The sequence below is a fragment of the Petaurus breviceps genome, unplaced genomic scaffold (assembly GCF_028583685.1).
Source record: "Petaurus breviceps papuanus isolate PSGF00001 unplaced genomic scaffold, PetGlider_PUasm1.0 90760, whole genome shotgun sequence".
In the NCBI taxonomy this organism is placed as follows: Eukaryota; Metazoa; Chordata; class Mammalia; order Diprotodontia; family Petauridae; genus Petaurus; species Petaurus breviceps.
This window is the reverse complement of record NW_027187338.1, coordinates 6,887,591-6,910,757: the sequence shown is the minus strand read 5'-3', so window position 1 is coordinate 6,910,757 and position 23,167 is coordinate 6,887,591. Positions and strand designations below refer to the sequence as shown.

Genomic DNA, 23,167 nt, shown 5'->3' with positions numbered 1-23,167 from the left:
TGTAATGTGTGCAACGGCCACATGCCAGTAAACTGTCTCAGCAGATGGGCTAAACCATAAACTGACGAGACTCAAGCATGTTGGTGAGTTAGCATGGGAAGATTTCCCGTTAAAATGGGCAGATGAGACCAGTTTGTTCCAACACCTGAAGCAGAAGCCGTGGAGTGCTGAGAGGTTTGGTCAGGCTTCAAAGATCGCAAGGTCACCCACTGCATCCCGGGCCACGGCCAGTCATTCTGATGTTTGTCCTGTCACTGGACTTTGATAACTTTGGAAGAGAAAGTGAAGCTCACAACTCCGGGCAACTCTCCCTCACTTAGATCCACATGGGCAAGTCAAGACATCATCTTGTGATGTCATTGGTCCTCTGAAAACAAAGGACAAACATGATGCTCTCCATACAGACGCAGTTTGTCGGTGTAAAGAGTGCTGCATTCAGTTCTTTTGATGCCCCCGAGTCAAATGAGGCCTTGGGGAAATCTACAATGGATCAGCAGGATGACCACCTGTTTAACTCTTGGTGTTCAACCCTACAGATAAGGATGCTTGGTGGCCTGCCTTGTAATAAAAATAAGAATACCTCCTATTTCCACAGCACTTTGCAAGCTGCTTTCTTTACTGCAGACCAAGCCCTACCTGGGGGGGGGGGGGGGTCATGGGATGCTTAGGATGGTGGTGGTAGCATAAAGCATTGGTCAAAATTATTTCATTTTTTCTTGTAACAATTTTAGCTGTGGGACACCTGATGCTGATTAGGTTACACCCCCCCCCCCCCTTCTCCCTACCCCTCCTTTCCCAGTTGGACCACTGAGGCAGCCTGGAGCAGTGGAGTCCTAGATTAGAAGTCAGGAGACTAGTCTTCAAGTGTCAGCCTGGCCAGCCACTTTCCCCACCAACCTCCCTTCACTTTGGGACTTCCCTATTACTGCTGAAGGCAAACACCATCCTTTTAATCACCCAAGTTCCCAATCTAGGTGTCATCCTGGAACCCTTACTCCATTATCTTCAATTTATTCTGTCTGCAGCTGTGGTGAATGGTGAGAAAGGAAAGGATTAAGAGCCGAATCTTTTTTTCATTTTAGACAGACCTATGACTTTACTGCTATAAGGGAACTCTTGGTGATGAAACTTCCCCTAACAAAAGCACCTGTTCTGCAATGTAAAGCCTTAGAATTGTCTGGGGGCACCAAGAAGTTAAGTTATTTCTTAATCAAGGTCAAACCAGCAATATGCATCACAACCTAATACTCTTAAAAAAAAACACCACACATCTATTTTCAGAACTTTTTCAATTAACAAGCATTTATTTTCTTTCCTCCCTTTGGAAAACAAGACCAAAAAAAATCTTGCCTGGGATGTGCTGAAACCACTTCAGACCTATTTGCCACAATTGTTAAATTAGCAGTGTGAGCATTTATACCCTGGAAATTGGCAAAGCCTACAGATCTGGGCATGATTTACTGTTTTGTTGATTAGTATAGTATCTAAACTTAAGCGATAAAATTTAAATTCAAATAAAACTTAAAAGCATGCCATTTCCATTTTTCCCTCCTGGATAACAGATTGTTAAACATTACCAGCACACCCCTGCTTGTAACAAATATGTACAGTCCAACAAAATAAATTTCCCACATTGGCCATGTCCAAAAATGTACATCTTCAGTCTGACTCTTGAATTCATCATCTGTCAGGAAATGAGTAGCTTGCTTCATCAGTCCTCTGGAAATGGGGTTCATTGCTGTATTGATTAGAGTCCTTCACTCTTCCAAAGTTATTTTTAAAGTGGTGTTGTTATATAAATTTTTCCTTTGTTCTGCTCACTTCATTCTGTCCATTCATACAAGTCTTCCTAGGGTTCTCCAAAATCCTTGCCTTATCTTATAGCACAATAATATTTCATTACATTAGATGCCATAATTCGTTCAACCATTTTCCAACCAACAGTCCTCCCTCCCCATTCCAGTTCTTTGCCCCCACCAAAAGAATTGTTATAAATATTTGGTGTATATGGGTCCTTTTTCTCTTTCTTTGATCTCTTTAGGGTATGGGCCCAGTACTGGTATTGTTGGGTCAAGGGTGTGTGCAGTTTAGTGATTTGGGGGACAAAGTTCCAAACTGCTTTATAGGGGTGCCCAGGATTCCAGGCTGAGGTAGGCTTTAAAAAATAATGTCAGAAGGCCCCTGATGGGTAGAAAAGGGGAAGGAGGTATTTCAGGTCAGTAACCTTAAAAAAAAAAAAAAGACTTAAGAGTTGTACAAATGGAATCAGATGAAAAGAGATCTGTTTAAGTAATCTGGTGACAGCTTTGAAGGGGGTGGGACATGATTATAGCTCCCAAGTTAATCCTTAAAAGTTCACAAAATGCTTTCCTCACAAGAAGCCTGTAAAGCAGGTAAGACAAGTATTATTACCCTCATTTTATAGAAATGGTAACTGAGGCACAGGATAGAGAAATGATTAGCTCTTGGTCAAAGAGTCTCAGAGGTGGAATCTGAACCAAGCTTTCCTGGAGTTCTTGAATGGTGTGAGGTAAGAAGAACGTCCAAGAAAAGCTTGAGGAAGCCTGGGAATTTGGAAGGCTGAGGGGAAAGTCAGAGACTTCTATTGAGTCGTAGGCATGATAGGCAGCTTGATGAAGAAATGTTGGGCTTTGAGTCAGAAGATCTGGGTTTGCATCCTAACTTTGGGCAAATTGCTCCTCTTGGTCCTTAGCTTCCTGGACTGTAAAGTGAAGGGTTTGGGTGAGATAACCCTAGAATACTTTCAGCTCTAAATCTCGGGAATTGAAGTTGATGGGCAGATAGCTAAATAAGCTGATAAGGAACTAGCAGGCACAACACCAAGACTTGAATTCAAATTCCTAATCACATGATTACTGGTGGATTAACTGAGGAAAATCACTTAACCTAAGTCTCAGTTCCCTCACCTTCAAAATGGGCACGATAAAGAGCACCTACCTCCTAGGGCTGTGGGAACGGTCAAATCTGTAAAGCACTCACAGCAGCTCTTAGAAATTCGAGCTGGCCTGTAACTTTGCAAGTCACCATTTGAGGTTCTGAGGCCCTAGACAAGACAACCAGACCTGGACATTAGAGTGGTGTCAGAAGATGCTGGGAAGGTGGCCACATGGTGGCGCTGCCCAGGAGGATATCTGAGAAGTCTCAATTTCCCATCTTACTTGGGAGCTCCTGAAACTTTGGCCAGAAAATAGTACTGAGGGCTATGGAAGATGGGCTGAGGCCATGGCCAGCAAATGGACAAGACGTGTTGGTCAGAGGAACTCAAGGAAACAGTCAGGGTTAGGACTACTGCACCTCATATGGGGCTTGCTGAGTCAATATGAAATGAAATGAGAAACAAGGAAGAGCTCTGAGGGAAAAGTCATAGGTTACAGGGTTGAGAGGGGCAAGGAACCTTGGAGATCATCTAATTTGGGGGTTCTCAAGCTTTTTTGAGTTGTGAGTCCCTCTCCCCTTTGGGAGTCTAGTGAAGCTTATGCAATCTCTTCTCAGAATGTCTTTAGATGCATATAGTAAAATATAAAGGATTACAAAGGAAATTAATTATATTGAAATAGTTACCAAAATTTTTTTTTAATTCAGACCCTAGTTTAAGAATCCTAATTCAATCCCTACAGTCTGCATATGAGAAAACTAAGGCTCAAAGAGCTGAAATGATCTCCCAAGTTCACACAGGTGGCAAGTGGAGCTGGGATTTAAACACAATCCTCCTGAGAATGTAGAGTTCTTTCCACTACACCAAGCTGCCTGGGATCCCCAGGGCTCCAACTAGGCAATACCTTCTGATCTTCTTCCTAAACATGCAATCTCAATGGCCACTTCCTCCATGAAGCCTTCTGGGATTCTCCCCCACCAATCACAAACATACACACATTCCCCTTGGCAATCCATCTCACATCTTTGTTTATCTCCCTCCCTAATAAATTTGTGAAAAAATACCCTATTATCATTAGCTAGGTGTCTTATTCTCCTCCCAGAAGGTAAACTCCATAAGGTCAGAGATAGCGCCTAGTCCTGATTTATATTTGCCCCTGCCCCTGGAACAGGCTCTGCATATAGTGGGTACTTAATAAAATACTGAAAGGATGAGTCAGATTCCATCAAGTCTCCCTTCCCAGAGTTCTTCTTTTCTCACTCTTCTTCCTCTCTATTTCTTTCACTGCTTCTTGTCCTAGTTCAGACCCTCACTCAACTAACTGCTTTCTCCAAATCATTCTTTGTCCATACTTATCAATCTAGCACTTTTGTAATCAGGTCAATCATTACACCTCTGGCTAACTAATCTTTAACTGCCTGCCTAATAATAGACAAATATTTTAGCCTAACATTCAATGTACCTAGAGTCTGGTACCAAACTACCTTTCTAGGTTTCTTCAACAGAACTGGTATATTCCAACTTGCTATTCCCCACACATTATTTTGCTCACTCTATGCCCACCACTTACAATTCCCTTCCTTCCTCCTGTCTATCCTTTAATAAGCAGCTTGAATGTGGAACCTGCCCCAAGTCTCTCTAGCCGAGTCATCTTTCCCACCTCTGAAATCTCATGATATTATGTGATAGATATTTCTGTCCATGCTCTTACTCCCTATTAGACCATGTCTCAAATATTTGTGTATCTCCCTCCTCCCCATTATGAGTATTACATTACAAGGTTCCTTCCCTCTAGCTGGTTCCACTTTCCCTCTTCCAAATGCTGATCCACACAGCTAGGAAGCCTAACTTCTCTTACCCTCCTCCCCCAATTCATCTGCCCTGCCTTTTGGGGAACTCCCTAACAAATGGAAAATGGAAACATGAAAATGGAAAGTGTGGCAATGTTTCTTGAATGAAATGATTCAAAGATAATGGATAAGGGGGCCCAGGGAAACAGATGAACTTCTATCAGGATAGAATGGATAACAATGAACATTTATAAAGCCCCTACAATGTAAGGCACATGATAAGCAAAATAAGGGGTACCAATTCCACATTCAGAATCAGCTCTTCTTCTTATGGATGATAGAGAGAGGAGAGAATTGTGGCATAGTGTTATAGTGGCAGTGTGGTCTTTGAGTGGGAAAGACTACAGTTTGAATCATCCTGGATAATACATACTACTTGTAGAACCCTAGATGAGTCAATTAACTTTCTCTTGTACATTAGTTGGTTTTCTCATCTTTGTATTACTTACCTTACAAGGTTGTAAGGTATGTCATAAACCTGAAAATGCTACATAAATATAAGTTGTGGTGAAATGGCTGCCTCAAACATACCACAGCATAGTACTGAAAGGCTTACACTCCATTTGTCTTTACCACCAACATCAACACCACATGACCTATGGCAAGGACTATCCCACATGACCATGACCACCATAACAATTCAATTAATAAGGGATTTATTAAATACCTACTATATACCAGGCACAGCGCTAGGCGCTGGTGATATAAAGACAAAAACAAAACCATCCTTGCCCTCAAGGGGCTTACATTCTTCTCACATGTCTATACTATCCACAGCCTAGAAAACAAGGGTCCTGCCTCATGACATTCCAACTCTTGTAGTTGACAGCTAAGTGGCACAGTGCATGAAGCAGTGGGCCGGAGTCAGGAAGATCCAAATTCAAATCCAACTTTAGACAATTACTAGTGGCAGGACTCTGGGCAAGTCACTTAACCTCTCTTTGTCTCAGTTTCCTCAACTATAAAATGGGGATCATAATAGTACCCTTGGGGCTCCTTAGGTTGTGAGAATCAAATGTGGTGAAATCTATAAAGGGCTTAGTCCTGCTCCAAGATTATGGCCCCATTTCACTCTTCCCCATCACAGAACAGAGATGGAAAGGTCTTTTGAGAAGTTCATCCAACTCTTACACTATTTGCTGATGGGACTTCAGCCAGGTCCAATTTGCTATTCCTCAGAGTTTATCCTGCTCGCTCTATGCCCACCACCTGTAACGCCCTTCTTCCTCCTGTCCATCCTTCTGAGAAGCAGCTGAATGTCACTTTCTCTGTGGAACCTGCCCCAAGTCATCTTTCCCACCTCTGAAATCTCATGACATTCTGGGGTTCGTATTTCTGTGCACGTCCTCACCCCCTACGGCAGGTGGCCATTCACGGGGAGACAGAGACAAAGGAGGTTTTTTCCTCATCCCTTTATCTCAAAGCAGACTCTTCTCGGTTTCCTACTTGTGTTCTTTTATGGTATTATCTGTAGATCTCAACTCATTTGCAGAGCTGAATTGAGAGACAGCTTGGAGAGAAACTACTAGAGATAGATCTTAGCTACAGATGGCTTCTCATCTGAGGGTAACAAGTCACTGCCCACCCACCTGTGGCATGGAGATCTATTTCACCAGAAAAAAACACGGGATTTTGAGTCAGTAGACCTTGTTCAAAATTCCCAGCTGTTTAACCACGGGCAAGCATTTTTCCCTGTCTAGGCCCAAGTTTCCTTATTTATAAAATGAGGTTAAACTTAACAATCTCTAAGTTTTTTCTAGCTCTGACACACTAAACATTTGAATGACATGGGCAGCATGATATTGCTACATGTCTATTTGAAAATATTATGCCTGGCACTAGCAGAGATAAAGATAAATGAAGTTTTTATCCTTAAGAAGCTTACATTCTAGAAGATCTAATTTCCTAACTACTACTGGTAGCCACTGCCATTTGGAAGAAGAATAGAGATGAAGCACTATCCCTCAAAACTGAGACAAAATCATTCTTTAATTATTAAAGAACACCCCTGGGCTGGGGGAGAAAAAACAAAAATGTCCATGTCATGTCAAACTCAGGAAATGATCAAAGCAGCCTCTTACTAAATCACATGAATTCAATAAATGTTTGATAACAATATTAAGAAGGCAAGGTAAACAAATAGCTTAAGTATTTTATTGGTTTGCAACTAAGCTCGTTAACACTATATAATGAAAATGTACAAAGGATAACATTGTAGTTTTTTGGTTAGATTTAAGTCAAAGACATTCATCAATAGGCAATCTGCAAATGTGACTATTCCAAAAGGTTTCTCTATGCCGTCTGATCAAGAACAATTGTCTCTGAATATTATCCACCCAGAAGGCATTGGCATACATTTGAACTAAACTCAGCATTTTTCAAAATAAGCCCTAATTTAAAATTCTAGCCTATATTTAAACTAAAAACATTTAACTTTCAAGAAACAATAATAAATGAAACAAGGCATTGCTGTGGAATATGGTCCTTGACAAATCACAGTAAAAAAAAGTACACTGAACTTCCACCTCCTCAAAACAGAGGTTACTTTCTGTCCTTCGACCTTGGAAATTCAAAGGAGAAGAACAGCATGTTATCAACTCAGGGTAGGGGTTGCACCCCCTAAAAAAAAAAAATCCAAGCAGCCAAGCACTGAAACATCTTGGAAGAATTTGGAAAAACCTGAATGTGGGATCAGAAGTTCTGTTTCTAGTCTAATGACCCAAGATGAATGTACCGTTACTAACTGTAACAATACGACGCTGGACCGAGCAAGGCCACCCTCATTCACTTGTGTGACACCGAGATAAGCAAAACCTACAGCTCTTGGGGAAGCCTTTTCTTCTGAGAGGTCAGAAGTGTTGGTGGAGCTCCTGGGTGTGTAATGAGCACACAAGCCGCTGTGAGCTGCAGACTCCACATGTGTATTTTAAGGCTTGGAGTCAAGGTGTTTTCTTAGCATGGCTAGGCCGAGTTCATAGGTCAAGTGATCCTTTCTCCAGTTTGTACTAATTCCATGCTGTATATAAAACCTACAAGCACAAAAACCTCTCTCTGTTATCATAATCACATCTACTGTCCAACCTAAATTATGATTAATATTCTGTGCCTGAAAATAGTCCCTGTATTTAACAATAATAGCTACACACAAAACAATCCACGGGTTATAACTTCTATGGTCACCAAAACATTACTGATCCTCCTAGACCAAAAAATGTTTCTAACCATAATTGTCGTGCATCAAATTCACAGCCAGGATCCCCAAGATCAGAAAATTTGCACAGTACAAATAATAACTTAAAAAAACACACTCACATATACACACGCACACATGCACACGCGCAAGCACACACACGCACACACATGCACACGCACACCTTACAGAACTGGGCTTGGGGAGACGTTCCATCTGCTTAGCGCCAATAAAGGCTTACGTTGCTAAACTGCTGCTCCATGTATTTTGTGTTTGGGGAATATCTCATTGTAGGGCACAGCTGTTTATTGGCTGAGCAGAAAAGAAAGTTATGCTTTGTGGCAACCAGAAAGTTTCAAGGTCTTTCACGTTATATAAAAATGGACCTGCAGAGATATTGTAAGTGTTCTCAGGATGCAAAGTTGGAGCTGAAATGTGATATCAAACCAGTTGCAAAAGTGTACAGCAGCCATCTCTTGAGGTCAGACCAGGTACCCAGATATGCAAAGAAAATTCAAGACACATCTGCAAAAAGAGAGTAGTGGTTATCAGTAAAAATACAGCGTTGTACCTCTCTGATATACAAATGGGAATATGGGCAGAACACTCTATGGAATATAGGTTTTACTACTCACTGGAATGAAAACTCTCAAGATTTACTCAAATGAACTTGGGCCCAACTCGTTTGCACTTTCTTTGATTACTTCAGAACTTTATGCCTCCAAAACTGTCCTCCATCCACCGATGTCTCATTGTGCTACTAGGCTCTTAAATGCCGTGTCAGTGGTGTAAGTACTAACCTTGGGTCTGTTTTCCAAGAGCCATCTAAGGTAAGTTTGGAGAAACTTCTCTGCCAGAGGATCAATCAGATACTAGGGAAAGAGTTTTCTCAGCCCCAGCAGCTCAAGATGACCATCTCCTAAAGTAAAGGAGGACTACAAGTCTAACCTGACAGAGGGAGCACCCATAATGAGGAAATCACAGACCCCTGGTGTACTAAAGTAAACTTCAGTTATCTCCAAGTTCCATAATCTTCACAATCAAGAAATCCTGAACACTGCATGAAAAAATTAAGTCAAAGGACCAAACTGATGGGTTTAAATCTGAAAAAAAGCATAATTTGGATTTCTTGGGTGGGTTTAATTGCCTTTTCTCACAGCATTCACATCAATGGGAGGGAAAAGGCACCTGCCCTAATAGGGTTGGGAGATTAAATCACCTGGCACCTTGTGCTGCAGAGGGGCCTGGCCCAGTCTCACCACTGCCCTATGGGTCTAGGGCAAACAATGTAAAAATCTTTACTCTTTAGAATTTTTGGAAAAAGAAAAGATAAAGATGACCCTGACAAATGAGTCAGAGGAATCACTTACAGCTTGTTGGCCTTGTCCCATATCGTCGCATGATCTGATCATGTGTGAATTTCACAAAAGATTCATATTGTTCTATGAGGGGAAAAGATACCGTTCCATGCATTGAATCTCAGGGTTCTAATCAACTCCACAGACTCCTTTCCCCACATTCAAGTTGGTCTCCAAGCCCGCCAGTCCTCCTACAGCCTAGGACCTGCCCCTTCCTCTAGAACTTCATGGCCAATTGCCTGGTGCTCATTTTGGTCTTTGGTTATTTGAAAGAGTGTATCATCCTAATTGTCTCTCTGTCTGAGGGCTTCATAAACAGAAAGTCATGCCCTGATAGTGTACATTCTAGAGAACACTGACCAAGACGATCTACAAGCTTCACCCTCTCTTTGCATTACTCCTTCCTCCACACAGACTCCAAGATGAGGGAATATCAGAGGGTGAATGGAGGATGATTAGCAGGGCAAATGACAACAGTGAAAAACCCTGCCAGCCAATTCCCAGCTGACGTGGAAAGGCTTCTCTGGAGAGGGAGTTTCCAACGTGAAACGGACTGGAAAGCAGGAAAGTATCCTGACAGATACAAAGGGCAAGGGGGCATAGGAAGGGAAAGCAGAGGAGGCTTAGGCTTACTGCTGGAAGTTGGTCAAGAGGATATAAGGGACTGACCTGAATGGGAGTACAAGGAAAGGGGTGGGGAATGAATAACTGAACATGGGAAGAGGGCTATCAGAGACTCATAACAGCTCAGAGGGTTATCTACTCTGTCCCTGGCCTTGCGTGTGAAAAGAAGAATACAGAAAATGAGAACTGTGAGAGTATGCTTAAGCCAAATGTTCTTAGCACTGTCCCCTCCTGCCAAATGTCTCTTTCTTTTCTGTTACTCCTTCCCACCTCCCACTCCCCTCCCCCCTTAACTTTCCCCGTACTCCACAGTCACCCTTAATTCTCAGGCCTACCAGTGGTATAATCCTTAAAGTGGCCTTGTGGGTTGGGGAAACTCCTGACCCACTTGTAAAAATGGACAATTATGGCACTGACTAAATAAAAACCTGTGACATTTGAGAGAGGAAGGTCAGTGACAAAGCACTGTAGGAATCTAGGCAGAGAAGATCATTAAAGTCATCTGGTATGCAGAGGGCAAAGTGTACTGGACTGAGAACTGGAAGGCCTGATCTTCTATCCAGCTGCCCCATACTAGCTGCATGACCCTTGGAAAGTTACTGAGGCCCACTCCCTCATCTATAAAACGAGGGAGCTAAACTAAATGATCCTAAAGTCTCTCCCAGTTTTAAATTCTATGTAGGCAGAGAATTTCACAGTGGCTAGAGGTGGTACTTTAAAATACTGGAGAGGAAGTATCTACTTAAATCATCTAACTCAGTTTCCTTTCTCCAAATCCTTTCCTACCTTGCTATTATGCTCTATGTCAAACTAAAAACTATTTGTTATAGGACTTCATAAAGTCCTCTTTTTCCTAGAGCACCACTCATTTCTCTCCTACCACATTCCTTTCATTTCACTCAGGACTTTTTCACTTCCTTATAATCACCTAATACCACCACATCACATTTATGACATTTAAGCACTATCCAAATGCAAGGTGAGAATGCTGAGGAGTCGGAGGACAGAAGTGAGGTGACTGCTGAAGGTTGCAGGCCGTGGGGTCCCTAAAGGACACTTGTGGCACTGTCTCAGTCACGGTCCCTAAGCTGCTCCTGCCTCTGCCCTCATCTCGAGCAGGAAGCTCATTCTAGCCTGAACTGAATTGTCTGCCCTCCGGGTCGGGGGAATGGTTAGAGGGCAGCCCGCCCCTGTCCTCTGCCATTTATCTGTAAAGTATGTTAGCTGAACAAGTGCCACAGCACGCTCCTTGTCTGACACCAACCAGGTCAAATCAGTATCTGAGTGACTGTACACACAGGATATTTATGTGCGTAACATGAAATCATGAAATAGAAAATAAAGCAAAATCAGGTGCCTCAGCAGGCAAATTTGATACCTTAAAAAAACAACTCGTACTCCTATCAGTGAAAACACTATGATAGTTACTATTTCATGGAAAGCTACAAGTGCATGAGTACAACACTGCCTCAACTCACCTGCTAATTTTGTATTGAGGATTTGCTCATATTCCTCCCGAATTCTATCTTCATAGTCTTTTAAGAGACGTTCACACAATATTCCCACTTGTCGTAATGTAAATGTTGGCTGGTCCTTTTTCATCCAGGATGAACCTAAACAAAGAGAACCACAAAGTCTCTGGAACTGCTGCGGAAATCTCAGTCTAGCTCCAAAGATAAAGAGCAGCGTCATGTTCTACCCCTTGTGAGCCACAGACCTTGGGGCAAATCAGTGAGCCCGGTATCCTCCTACGCAGAACGGAGCTGAAAAATCCTGGTCCTGCTTAATTCAGAAGGCTATTGGGATTGACTGAGAGCACATACACTAAAGCCCGAGAACTGCAAATTGTTATACAAATATAGCTTGAGAGAATGGCTCTATTATCATAAAATGTGGCACACATTTAATGCTCTGATGTTACAGAAAAGCTTCAAAAGACTTAAACAAATAGATCAGACTTTAAAGCAAAAATGAGACTGTCATAATCAAAGCAGAAAGAGACTTCAGGGAGGAGGAAGGGTAGTGCAGTGGAAAGAAGACTGGGTTGGAATCACTTACAATATATGTGACTCAGATGTAAAATGAGGGGCTGGCTTAGACACCCATGATCCTATGATCACCTAGTTCAATTTCTTCTTTTTGCCTTTTTTTTTTTTTGGAGGGGGGAAAGCAGGGCAAGTGGGGTTAAGTGACTTGCCCAAGGTCACATGGCTAGTGTTAAGTGTCTGAGGCTGCATTTGAACTCAGGTCCTCCTCACTCTAGGGCTGGTGCTCTAGTCACTGCGCCTCCTAGCCGCCCCCCAATTTCTTCTTAATGTGAAGAAACTGAGATCTAGAGAGTGGAGGGAGCTGGCCAAGATGATAAAAAATGTGAATTAGCTGATACCACCTTACCAAAGTCACCAATACATTAAATGCTTTGTAATAAACTTGGAGGATAGGCAAGTTCTTAGCAGAAAAATGGCCATGGAATAATTTCTGAAAGCCTACAAGTCACTGATCATCACCATCTCCACCTCAGAATCAGTCTCTAAGGGCTGAAAGAGATCTCAGAGGATCATGTAATACAACCCCTGCTGGAAATGGGAATTCTCTGACAAATGGTCAGAGAATCCACAAAACCGGCTTGAAAAAGTGGAGTAAATTTACACTGTGATATTAATCAAGTCTTTGATCACTAATAATATTAAACCGCATAAAACATTACTAGAGATAGCTAGCATGCAGTGTGTCACCCCAGTGTACTCTAATATTATGAAGCAACACTTGTGCAAAGACAAGCAGACCCTGACAAATGTGATTTATTGGTTTGGTGAAAATACTTGAGGCAAAATGAGGCTGGGATGGAAGAGGAGTTAATCCCATAACAACAGTATCTTCTTTTGGGTTTCACTACTTTTCATCAGTGTTGGCTAGTAATGCATAAATGACTTTACAGTGAGCCACTGATGGTCAGCACTATCTTTTATGGGGTGTGACTACACAGAGAGGCATCCATCAGGTGTTTCTGGCGGCTCTGCTAACTTTTAACAGCTATTAGATTTAAACTTCCTAAATTAGCAGAAAACCCGACTGGGAAATGGAAAAATATTTCTCCCAAATGGATAGATATGCATATTTGTACCTTGCTGAAATATAAATTAACATAAATGGATACTAAATCTGAAGTTCCATGAAAACCCTATTATTGGAACCATTCAACAAACATTGTAAACAAAAGGAATTTGAAACCTGCACTCTTCTTACCTGGTGAGCTTGGTGCTGTAAGACCTGAAGAGTGTGAATGACCCTCTGAAGTGCAGGCTTCACTCTGATTAAGGACAACTTCTAACTGTCTCCACCTCTGATAGCGGCTATATTCTTGTTTGATGTTCTGAAATATTTGCTCTAATTAAAAAAAGAAAAAAAGGAAACTCACTGTATCTTCCTCCTTAAACTGTTAATGTCCAGGTCCTTAATCCAGGGTCTGTTATCTTTTTTGGTAGATTCTGATAAATTAATTTCAACAGAATTGGTTTCCTCTTAATCTTATGTATATTATGCACATTAAAAACATACAAATAAACATGATTATAAGAGGCTCACAGGCTTTTTCACTAGACTATCAAAGGGGTCTGACACACACAATGGTTAAGAACCCCTAGATCAGCATAAGAGAAGTGACAAAGATTTTCTTTGTCTAACTAAATTTGGAGGGTTTCCTAAAAACATGATGCCCTTGCTAAAATGCTTATTGTATTTATATGACATTGCACATCTTTCCCCTCTTCTCACACCCCACAAACACATGCTCCCATTATGATTGATTACGATTTATTGAGCATCCAAAGGCAAGATCTCCATTTTGAACAGTTAAACACAGATGTTAGAACAGGAAAAGGATTCTTGAAGAACATCTATTCTAACACCCTTATCTGACAAATGGGCAATGCAGTAATAGACTTTCATACAGTGCTTGAAGGTTTGCAAAACAATCCTTAAGGCTGCACACTTAGAGAGCAGACAAGTGGGGAACGTCTTGGACTGTTTTGCCTCCCAGAATGCAGTGCACTTTTCTTACCCCATCCTCAGGCAGAATCATCTTCCAACAAGCACCTTCACTGCCCATTTTTCTTTGACTATACAGCCTATGCCTACGAAATGCTGAGTAGTCCAATTAGGTACCATTTACAACAGGGCTCCCTGGACTTGGACATTTTTTTTTGTTTTGGAGGGAAAAAAGTCAGGGCAATTGGGGTTAAGTGACTTGTCCAAGGTCACATGGCTAGCAAGTATTAAGTGTCTGAGGTCGAATTTGAACTCGAGTCCTCCTGATTCCAGGGCCAGTGCTCTATTCACTGCGCCACCTAGCCACATCTTTTGAAAGAATCTTACATCGCTTCATTTTGCACCCAGCTGAAATAATTTTGGACTTGTTTTCTCCATCATTCCCCTGACCCCCTATGCTTTTAATCTTTCATTTGTTGTTTTCCTCATTTGACTGTGAATTCCCTAAAGGCAGGAACTGTCTTTTTCATATTTGTATCCCTAACAATTAGTATAGTTCTGGAACATGGTAGGAATGTAATAAAAGTTTACTGACTACTGACTTTTAGTGATAAAGACTATGTTATTCTTATAGCACTGGATGATAGTACGATGAATTGTCTATCACAACCCTGAACAGGTACTGCAGACAGACAATGAGTTAGTTCCAGAATTGGGGAGGATGTGAAAGCCAGATGACATCCAGGAAACTAGATAGGTTTCAATCCTGCCAAACTGCTTACTGCAGCAAAAGCCCATTTCTCTAATAAATCTCCTGGTGATGATATATGCCTGGCATTCATGGAACACCATAAACCAAACCACAGTAATGTTACCAACAATGACCTGCACATGGCAGAAGTTACATTAAAGATATCAAAGAAGAGATCTATAAACAGAAATGGAGGTGGCTGTGGCATAGACACACAGGAGATAGAAAGCTCAAATGTTACAATGGTGTATTTTGAGATATTGGGGGTGGGGGGAGGGGAAGAGGAAGGAAGAAACCATGAATAAAGCCTCCAGTGCATTGGATAGATGGAGTATTTATGCTGGATGAAAAGGTCAGAGGGGTTGCAATTTATAACAGTGGAAGAATTGCACCCATATTAGCAAAATCATGGATTAACGATATCAGTAATAATCCTGAAAATAATCATTGCCTATGAGAAAATGAAAAGTATATATTATACTTTCACATAGTCTAACAAGTAAAGTTCTGGTACTTTGGTATATACTGTATTGAAGTCAATTTTAATTTTTTAAGTGAGAGTTCAAAAGTCAACAATTCTTCAACCTGTCTGATCAAAAAGGAGTTCTACAGAATGGTAATGAACCTCTCTCAGCAATGTTTTACTTTCCACTGCCCCCACCATATTCAAGTGCTTTGTAAACCATAAAACACTACATGAATGAGTTATGAAAAAACCGTCCATTAGATATTGCTAGCTTTTCCTCTTCCTCTAAATGCCTCTAATGTTCCTGGATCCTGTAGTTTTTAAAGAGTAGTTTATACTGTGCCCAAAGGGCAATCAAACTGCGCATACCCTTTGATAGAGCAATACCACTACTAGGTCTGTATCCTACAGAGATAACAAAAAGGAATGAGCCTATATGTACAAAAATATTTATAGCAGCTTTTTTGTCATGGTCAAGAATTGGAAACTGAAGGGATGCCCATCAACTGGGGAGCGGCTGAACTAGGTGCAGTATATGGATGTAAAGGAATACTATTGTGCTATAAGAAATGATAAGCAGGTGGATTTCAGAAAAACCTGTTAAGACTTACATGTTAGGGGCGGCTAGGTGGCCCAGTGAACACCAGCAGTGTTGGCGTCAGGAGGACCTGAGTTCAAATTTGGCCTCAGACACTTAACACTTGCTAGCTGTATGACCTTGGGTAAGCCAATTAACCCCAATTGCCCTGCCATCCCCCCTCAAAAAAAAAAAGACTTATATGTTAAGTGAAATGAGCAGAATCAGGAAAACATTGTACACAGTAACAGCAACACTGTGCAGTGATCAACTATGAAAGGCTTAGCTCTTCTCAGCAATGCAAGATCTAAGACAACTCCAAAAGATTCATGATGGAAAATGCTATCTACATCCAGAGAAAGAATTAAGAAGTCTGAATGCAGCCTATTTTCAATGTGTAAGTGTGTGCATCTTTTCCCTTTTGTTCTGTTTCTTCTTTCACAACATAACTAATGTAAAAATATGTTTATGTGATTGCACATGTGTAACCTTTATCAGACTGCTTACTCTCTTGGGGAGGGGGGAAGGGAGAGAGAAAAAATGTGAAACTCAAAATCTTATTAAAAAAGTGAATGCTGAAATCTTTACACGTAATTGGAAAAAATAAAATACTATTTACAAAAAAAAGTGAGGAGTCTATACACTGGTTTGACTAGGATCAAAGGAAGAAGGTATATCCTTTAGGTTCTGAACACACTGGACAAGAGTAATGCAATACTAATTCTTTCAGGAAACTAGGCTCATTCAGCTAAATGCTAATAAATGACAGTGGTATTTGAGGAATGTTCATACTTTCACCTATCAGCACTGTTAATTTCTATTTCCTTTCAAGCCTGTCAAATCCAATCTATTCTGGAAAAAAAAACAAACAACAACAACAACAAACACCTCACACATATAGCTAGCACCTTAAGTGCAAACACAATGAAGTCAAAGCTCAGAAGTGAAATGACTGGTCCTTGTCAACACAGCTCCTAAGTTTCAGAAGCAGGATCTAAAATACTGCCCCCGGCTGCCTCCCTTTCTCTCTATTGCCCTGGTGCCCCCAGGAAGAAGGGGTCTCTTGCATCTCTGAACGTAGCACTGTATGCTTCTCTATTGGTCTGCACATCTTAACATCCTATCTTACACGATGGCTATTTGTACAAATATTCCTCTCCCCTACTACACATTGAGTTCTATCTTATTTTCTGTCTCCTCCATAACATTTAGCATTGTCCTTATACAATTAATAAATAACTAGCATTTGTAAAGCCCTTTAAAGTTTGCAAAGCTCTGTATTATATACACTATCCCATCTGACCTTCACAACCACCTTTGGATGAAGAGCTAATTAAAGGGGCTGATATTTTAGAGCTAAGAAAACCAAGGCTCAGAGAAGACTCCTAGAGGTGCACATATAGAAAAGGTCTAAGGAGGTAACTGAACCCAGCTTCATTTGCTGAATGAATCAATGAACAAAATGAGTTTTCCAGTCATTATTTTTACTGCCTTTGAAAGTGGAGATGATTCTCCTATTTAGCAGTTCAATAGGAAAACCAACTGCAGGATGCAGTAAGACAAAGCACGTGATCACAACACCCGCTCTGAGAAGCAGCAGTTTTGTGGTCTCAAGGCACCTCAAGGTTCCAAGTCTCAGTTTCCTTATATAATATGGAGATAATATTTGCACTATTCACCATCCAGGTTTTCAAAGAAGCACTCCACGTATTTTAAAGTGCTATAGAAATAGGAACAATTATTATGATTATTACTACGACTTCTTTTAGAAAAGGTTCTGAGGAATGCTCTGGAAAAATTCAAAGGAGCTGAACACAAGGATGCTTGTGGAGCCCACAACCCCTCCCAGGTTCATGAGTTCAGAGAAGAGAGTCAAGGTCTGGGCTGCATGAGCCTCCAGGTCACTACTGTTTGGAGCCTCAATTTCCTCATCTATAAAATGGAGATAAGACCAACTGCAATACCAAACAGGGTTGTTTCAAGGAAAATGCTTCACAAATTTTATAAAATACTTTGCTAAAAAAAAAAAAAGTGCTATATACACCCACGCTGTTATTTAACAACAATTTAGATGTCTGTTTATTACAAATAAGATCTCTCTTCTCCAGTGGTCAAATCATTTTGCCTGGACCCCTCCTTTGCCCCTACCACATTTTACACCTTGGGTTCTTAAGGATTTGGCATATATGGTGTAACCCAGTAGCTAACAGGCTCCTTAAGAGCAGGGATGATTTAAAAAAAGGGGGGGGGGGGTGGAGGCTGGGATAATCACTGTCCATCTCTGTGTGCCCATCACCAAGCTGAGGTCAGTTTGATATTTGTTGAATAGAACTACTTGGATATAAATTGTGAATACAAAAAAAATATAAATCCACTTTATACCTATGCCAAACTTTGAAATATACACGGGTGCACAGTACTTTCCGGGCTCTTAATCCTCCAATCAGTTTCAAGATATTCAGTTTCCAATTTAGAAAGTATACACAAGGTATTTAGACTTATAAACAAATGAAACCCCAAAGAAGGTTTAGGTAGCCTTATTTACTTAGTCTAAGCCATGTATACTTACCATTCTTGGCTTGAATAGTCTAAATAATGTAAGATTGGAAGAGTTTTCATTCAATACTTCTAAACAACTCTAATTTTGGCTCACTGAAACTATGAGGTCCTCCACTCTTTTGTCCTAAGACCAAAGAATTGTCAGATTCTGTAAAAATATGTAAAGAAATGCAAAAACAAGAAAGGACAAGTGTGAGGAGAACAAATGCTCTGGAGAACAGAAGGTCTTTCATCAACTACCAGCTGCCTACAGCTACAAGGTGAATAAACTGGGAAGGCAAATCCCTCACACTCCACAAGACTGACCAATACCAACCCTGAAATGGCATATAGATCAGGAGAGGAAAAAGAACTAAAGGGTATTTTAAAAAGAAAAAAACCCCTCTTTTAAGTGGCAATAATGGAATCACTGAAATCAATAATTTTCAGACTATTTGGCAATGTGATATCCTATTGGATCCCACAAACAGCCTGTAGGAAGTCCAAAGGCTCCTGGAACAAGACTGGTGATCTTGGTCTAAATATCAGGATAAATATGGAAGCACTGGGCATGAGATTATCAATGGACCAACACTCACATCCTTGAAGAATGAGGACAGATTCACTTTGGGGCTAAGGATACCCTATTGTTTGATGTTTTAATTTCTCTCACAAAAAGAGTTCTGACATTTTTTCAAATTATTATGAATTAAAATGAGTTATTTTAAGAAGTTTTTTTGGTAAAATTTGACAACCATTAAGCTGAAACCTTTAATATAACTGCTGCCATCCTGCAAGCATTTGCAAAGAAATACTGATTTTAAAATTCATTCTTCATGAGGTTGGTTTCAGTTGTACATGCTGCAAAATAACTACTTCTACCACTTTCACCCCACAGGCTTTCAGTCTTCCATTCTGAAATCAAAAGGTTTTCTTTTTTAAATTCCAAAGGTTCCATTCATACAAAATATACCCAGAACAGCAAGCCATCAGTAATTTTGTGTTATTTCATTACTAAACTTAATTAAACAAAATATTTTCAATATCAACGACTAAACATCTAGCTAGAATGCATCTTTAAGCAGTAGGCTCACTTTAAGACTAATATTAATATCAACTGACTGAATATAAGATAGAAGTGGTAAGACATTAGTTTATGAGGAAAAAAAAGCTAAGAGTTTGAGTGGATAGTGGGCTCAACACCAACCAAATATGTGACATGGCAGACAAAAGAACTAATTACACTTTAGGCTACATAAATCAAAGTCAAATATCCAGAATGGAGGTGTTAATAGTCCTGCTGTTTTCTTGTACTGGCCAGGCATCTATCTAGGACATTCTGGTTAGCTCTGGGTGCTAGATTTTAGGAAGGATACTGACATGCTGGGGAATATCAGGGCAACCAGAATGTGAAAGGACTGGAAATCATGCCAGAGAGGATTAACTCAAAGCACTGAGGATGCTTAGCCTTGAGAAAAGAAGCCCTGGGTGTGGCTGGAGATAGTGACTATCAAGTGGACACCTCAGAAACAAGAACTGTGGGTAGCAATGGCAGAAGTAGGGGCAGCTAGGTGGCACAGTAAATAGAGCACCGGCCCTGGAGTCAAGAGGACTGAGTTCAAATCTGGCCTCATATACTTCACACTTTCTAGCTATGTGACCTTGGGCAAGTCACTTAACCCCAATTGCCTTGCCTTCCCCCCCCCCAAAAGAAATGGCAGAGGTAGAGATCAGTTCCCCATAACGAAAAACACACTCCTTCAATGAGACCATGTCATGAAGGTCCTACAATGTTGAAGGATCTTCAAGCCAAGAACGTCTTTACAACATGTCCAGTTCTAGCACAGTATTCTTTTTTTAATTTGTTTATTTTTTGCCTTTTTTTTTTGGTGGGGGGGGAGGGTGGGGGCAATTGGGGTTAAGTGACTTGCCCAAGGTCACATGGCTAATGAGTATTAAGTGTCTGAGGCAGGATTTGAACTCAGGTCCTCCTGACTCCATGGTGGGTGCTCTATTCACTGTACCACCTAGCCGCCCCCCCCTCCTCACCCCCCAGCACAGTATTCTGAAGAATACAAAACAACACCTTATATTCTTTGGATCACTTTTACACATATTATCTCACCTGATTCTCAGATGTCCCATTTCTGCACTAAATTATTTAGTCTTACATCTCCAACTGACCATCTCCTCCCTATATGTCCTAAAAATACTCAGCATACCAAAATTGAGTTTGTCTTCCCACTTAAATCTGCTCCTTCTCTCAACTTCCCTATTTCTCCTGAAGGTACCACTAGCCTACCAGTCTCAAAACCTTAAGTCATTCCTTACCTCTCACATCTAATAAGATATAAAGTCTTATAAATTCTACCTCCACAACATCTTTTGTCCTTTCCTCTATTCTCACTGCCACCACACTAGTTCTGTTCTTTCATCATCTTTTGTGTGGACTACTTTAACAATCTCCTGACTGGTCTCCCTGACTTCAGTCTCTTTTCCCTTTTCCAGATCATTTTTCCAACCACAAACTAAAACAGCTTACCTAAGGCACAGGTCGGATCATGCTACTCCCTTGCTCAAAAACCTTCAGTGGCTCTCTATTTATTTTGGATAAAATATAAATGCCTTAGCTGGTCATTTAAGACACTCCACAATCTAACTGCAACCTTCCTTTGCAGTCTTATTTCATACTTTTTGTCTTCATGCATTCCATGTTCCAATCAAACTGAACTATGAGGGCAGTCCCCTGATTTCATTTTGACATCTGTTGCCTCCATTTATTTGAGCAGGTTGTCCCTGATGCCTCTGTAGGGTCCTTGATGGCAAGAACTGTGTCATTTTTTCATATTAAGTGTCCCCAGAACCTAGCACAAGTGCCTCGTATATAGAAAGCATTTAAATGTCAGACTGAATGGGGAGAAGTTGGGGCAGTCATTCATCTTCCCTTTTTTACAGATAAGGAACCTGAAGCACAAACAGGTTTCCAGGGTCACACAGCTCATTTATGGCAGGGCCAGAAATACTCTAACATCAAATTGGCATTCTCTGAAACAATTAAAGAATAAATACTAAGGCAATATTCAAACAAGTAGAGAGAGCTATTAATCCTATGATAATTGCACCTTAAGTGCTAAGGCAGAGATTCAAAGTAATAATATTGCCCTGGCAGTGTTAGTTTAATGGAACTCAGTTTTGAGCACAGCCTCCAATAAAGTTAAGTCTTGGTTAATAATGAGGAAGAGAAAGGGCATCCTCTTTGTGATGAGATCAACACAGTGAAAAAATGGAAAAAGAAGCAACATTTGTATGATGTGAAGGAAACCAGTTTGGCTTGAACATGTATCATTTTGGAAAAGAGTGAGAAACCTTGATACGTAAGGTGCGGTCACTGGATGTAATGCTAGGATGGAGAGTTTGGCTATGATGTGAAAAGTATCCGGGAATGATAGGATGAAACCACATCTTAAGAAAATTCACAGCACAAAGCAGGGTGGACTAGACTAAAATTATTGCAGCAATCTAGAAGGGAAGGTGAGGGTTTTGACTAGTTGGTGAAATGAAAGAGGGATTGAATTTTCTATTTCCACGGAAGGAACCGGCAGAATTTCATGATTAAAGTAAAAAAAAAAAAAAAGGTTAGTTTAAGGAAGCTCTAAAGCTGTAAGCTTGGAGAATGAGGAGACTTAAGTACTTAAAGGTTATTTCCCAAGGACTTCTTTTTGACACTCCTATTTCAGGAAGTGCTTTGGCCATAACTAAATTTTCGTTTTTAAATGAAGAATTTTTAAGCATTCCTTGGCTTCCTATACGAATCAAGGCAGGTCTTTGCTGAGATCCTCACAACAGCTTTTACCTTCTCTCTTTTTTCTGGCCATCTCTTCAACTACTTACAGGTCCAATCCAATCACAACAATCCCAGGGTAATTAGTGATTTCTAAGCCCTGATAGTCTACCGCTTTCAAACCAGATATGACATGAGAAAATTCCTGAACAAAAGAAATTGGGCCAATCCCTTGGCATTGGTCGAAATGGGCTCTGATGTGTGCTCCTCTTCTGCATCACCTCCCCCTTCTCCTCAAGGCCAGAGTTCTCCTAATAGAATCTGCAATCATGTCAGGCGCTGTATTGATGTATTCCCTTTTCCAATTCAGACTGCCCCCGCCTACTGAAATGCGAAGCCACCCCCTTTCCCCCCACCCCGGGAGCCTCTCCTGGCTGCTGGAGCTAAGCTCGGGTGTGCAGCGCTCTGAGGACGAAGAGAGGGTGGACCCCGAGAGCCCACGGACGCACAGCTGCTTCCTGCTCCTTTTTTTTCTTATGACCCGGCCTCGATTCGCTCCGAGGCCTGGGCCACGGCGGGTCGCACCGGGAGGTCGTAGGCTCACTTGCTGTTTCCCCCTCCCGTGCCCCAAAGCTCCCTGCCCCGGTTCCCGCTCCCCCTCCCCGGGCCTCGGCTCGGGCCCAACCCAGCCTCCGGCCTTGGGCCTGGCCCTTCCCCTCCGCCGCAGCCACCCCCGCCCCGGCTCCCTGGGCCCACCCCTGTTACCCGGGGTCCGCAGGCGGCGGTCGCTGCCGGGTGGGGAAAGCGGCGGCTGGAGCTGGGGCTGAAGCGGCGGCGGCGGCTCAGTGTCCGGGGGCCGCAGGCCCGGCGCGGGGCCCGGCAGGGGGGCGCAGCGTCGCCGCTTCGGCGAGCCGGGGCTCAGCAGCGCCGCCTCAAACTCCATGGGCCGCTTGAGGGTCGCCCCACACGCCATTCCCGGGGACCGAAGAACGAAGACAAGAGGGACGAGAAGGAGAAGGAGGGCGGCGGCGACAGCGAGATGGCCCGACCTGCTCCCGCGCCTCCGCTCGGGGCTCTCCGGTAGAGCCGGCTCCAATGGCGCCTCCCGCACCCGGCAGCGCCGCCGAGCCCCGCCCCTGTGACGTCAAG

The 23,167-nt window shown here is 41.8% G+C and overlaps 1 protein-coding gene across 3 annotated transcripts; it reads right to left on the bottom strand.

Moving 5' to 3' along the window:
- Nucleotides 1–6,886: 6,886 nt before the first annotated feature.
- Nucleotides 6,887–23,125, bottom strand: AKIRIN1 (akirin 1). Of its 3 annotated transcripts, XR_011164435.1 has the most exons (6): nt 22,784–23,125; nt 13,165–13,305; nt 11,397–11,531; nt 9,307–9,378; nt 7,776–8,461; nt 6,887–7,560 (listed from the first exon to the last, which is right to left on the bottom strand). XR_011164435.1 is itself a non-coding variant. In XM_069067992.1 (5 exons), exons 1-5 carry the CDS (start codon nt 22,989–22,991, stop codon nt 8,451–8,453), a joined length of 567 nt encoding a protein of 188 aa, XP_068924093.1. In that variant the 5' UTR covers nt 22,992–23,125; the 3' UTR covers nt 6,887–8,450. The 3 variants fall into 3 exon arrangements, 2 of the variants coding, with proteins under 2 accessions (XP_068924093.1, XP_068924094.1); XM_069067992.1 differs by having other exon boundaries at nt 6,887–8,461; XM_069067993.1 differs by lacking the exon at nt 9,307–9,378 and having other exon boundaries at nt 6,887–8,461.
- Between the last annotated feature and the right edge of the window lie 42 nt (nt 23,126–23,167).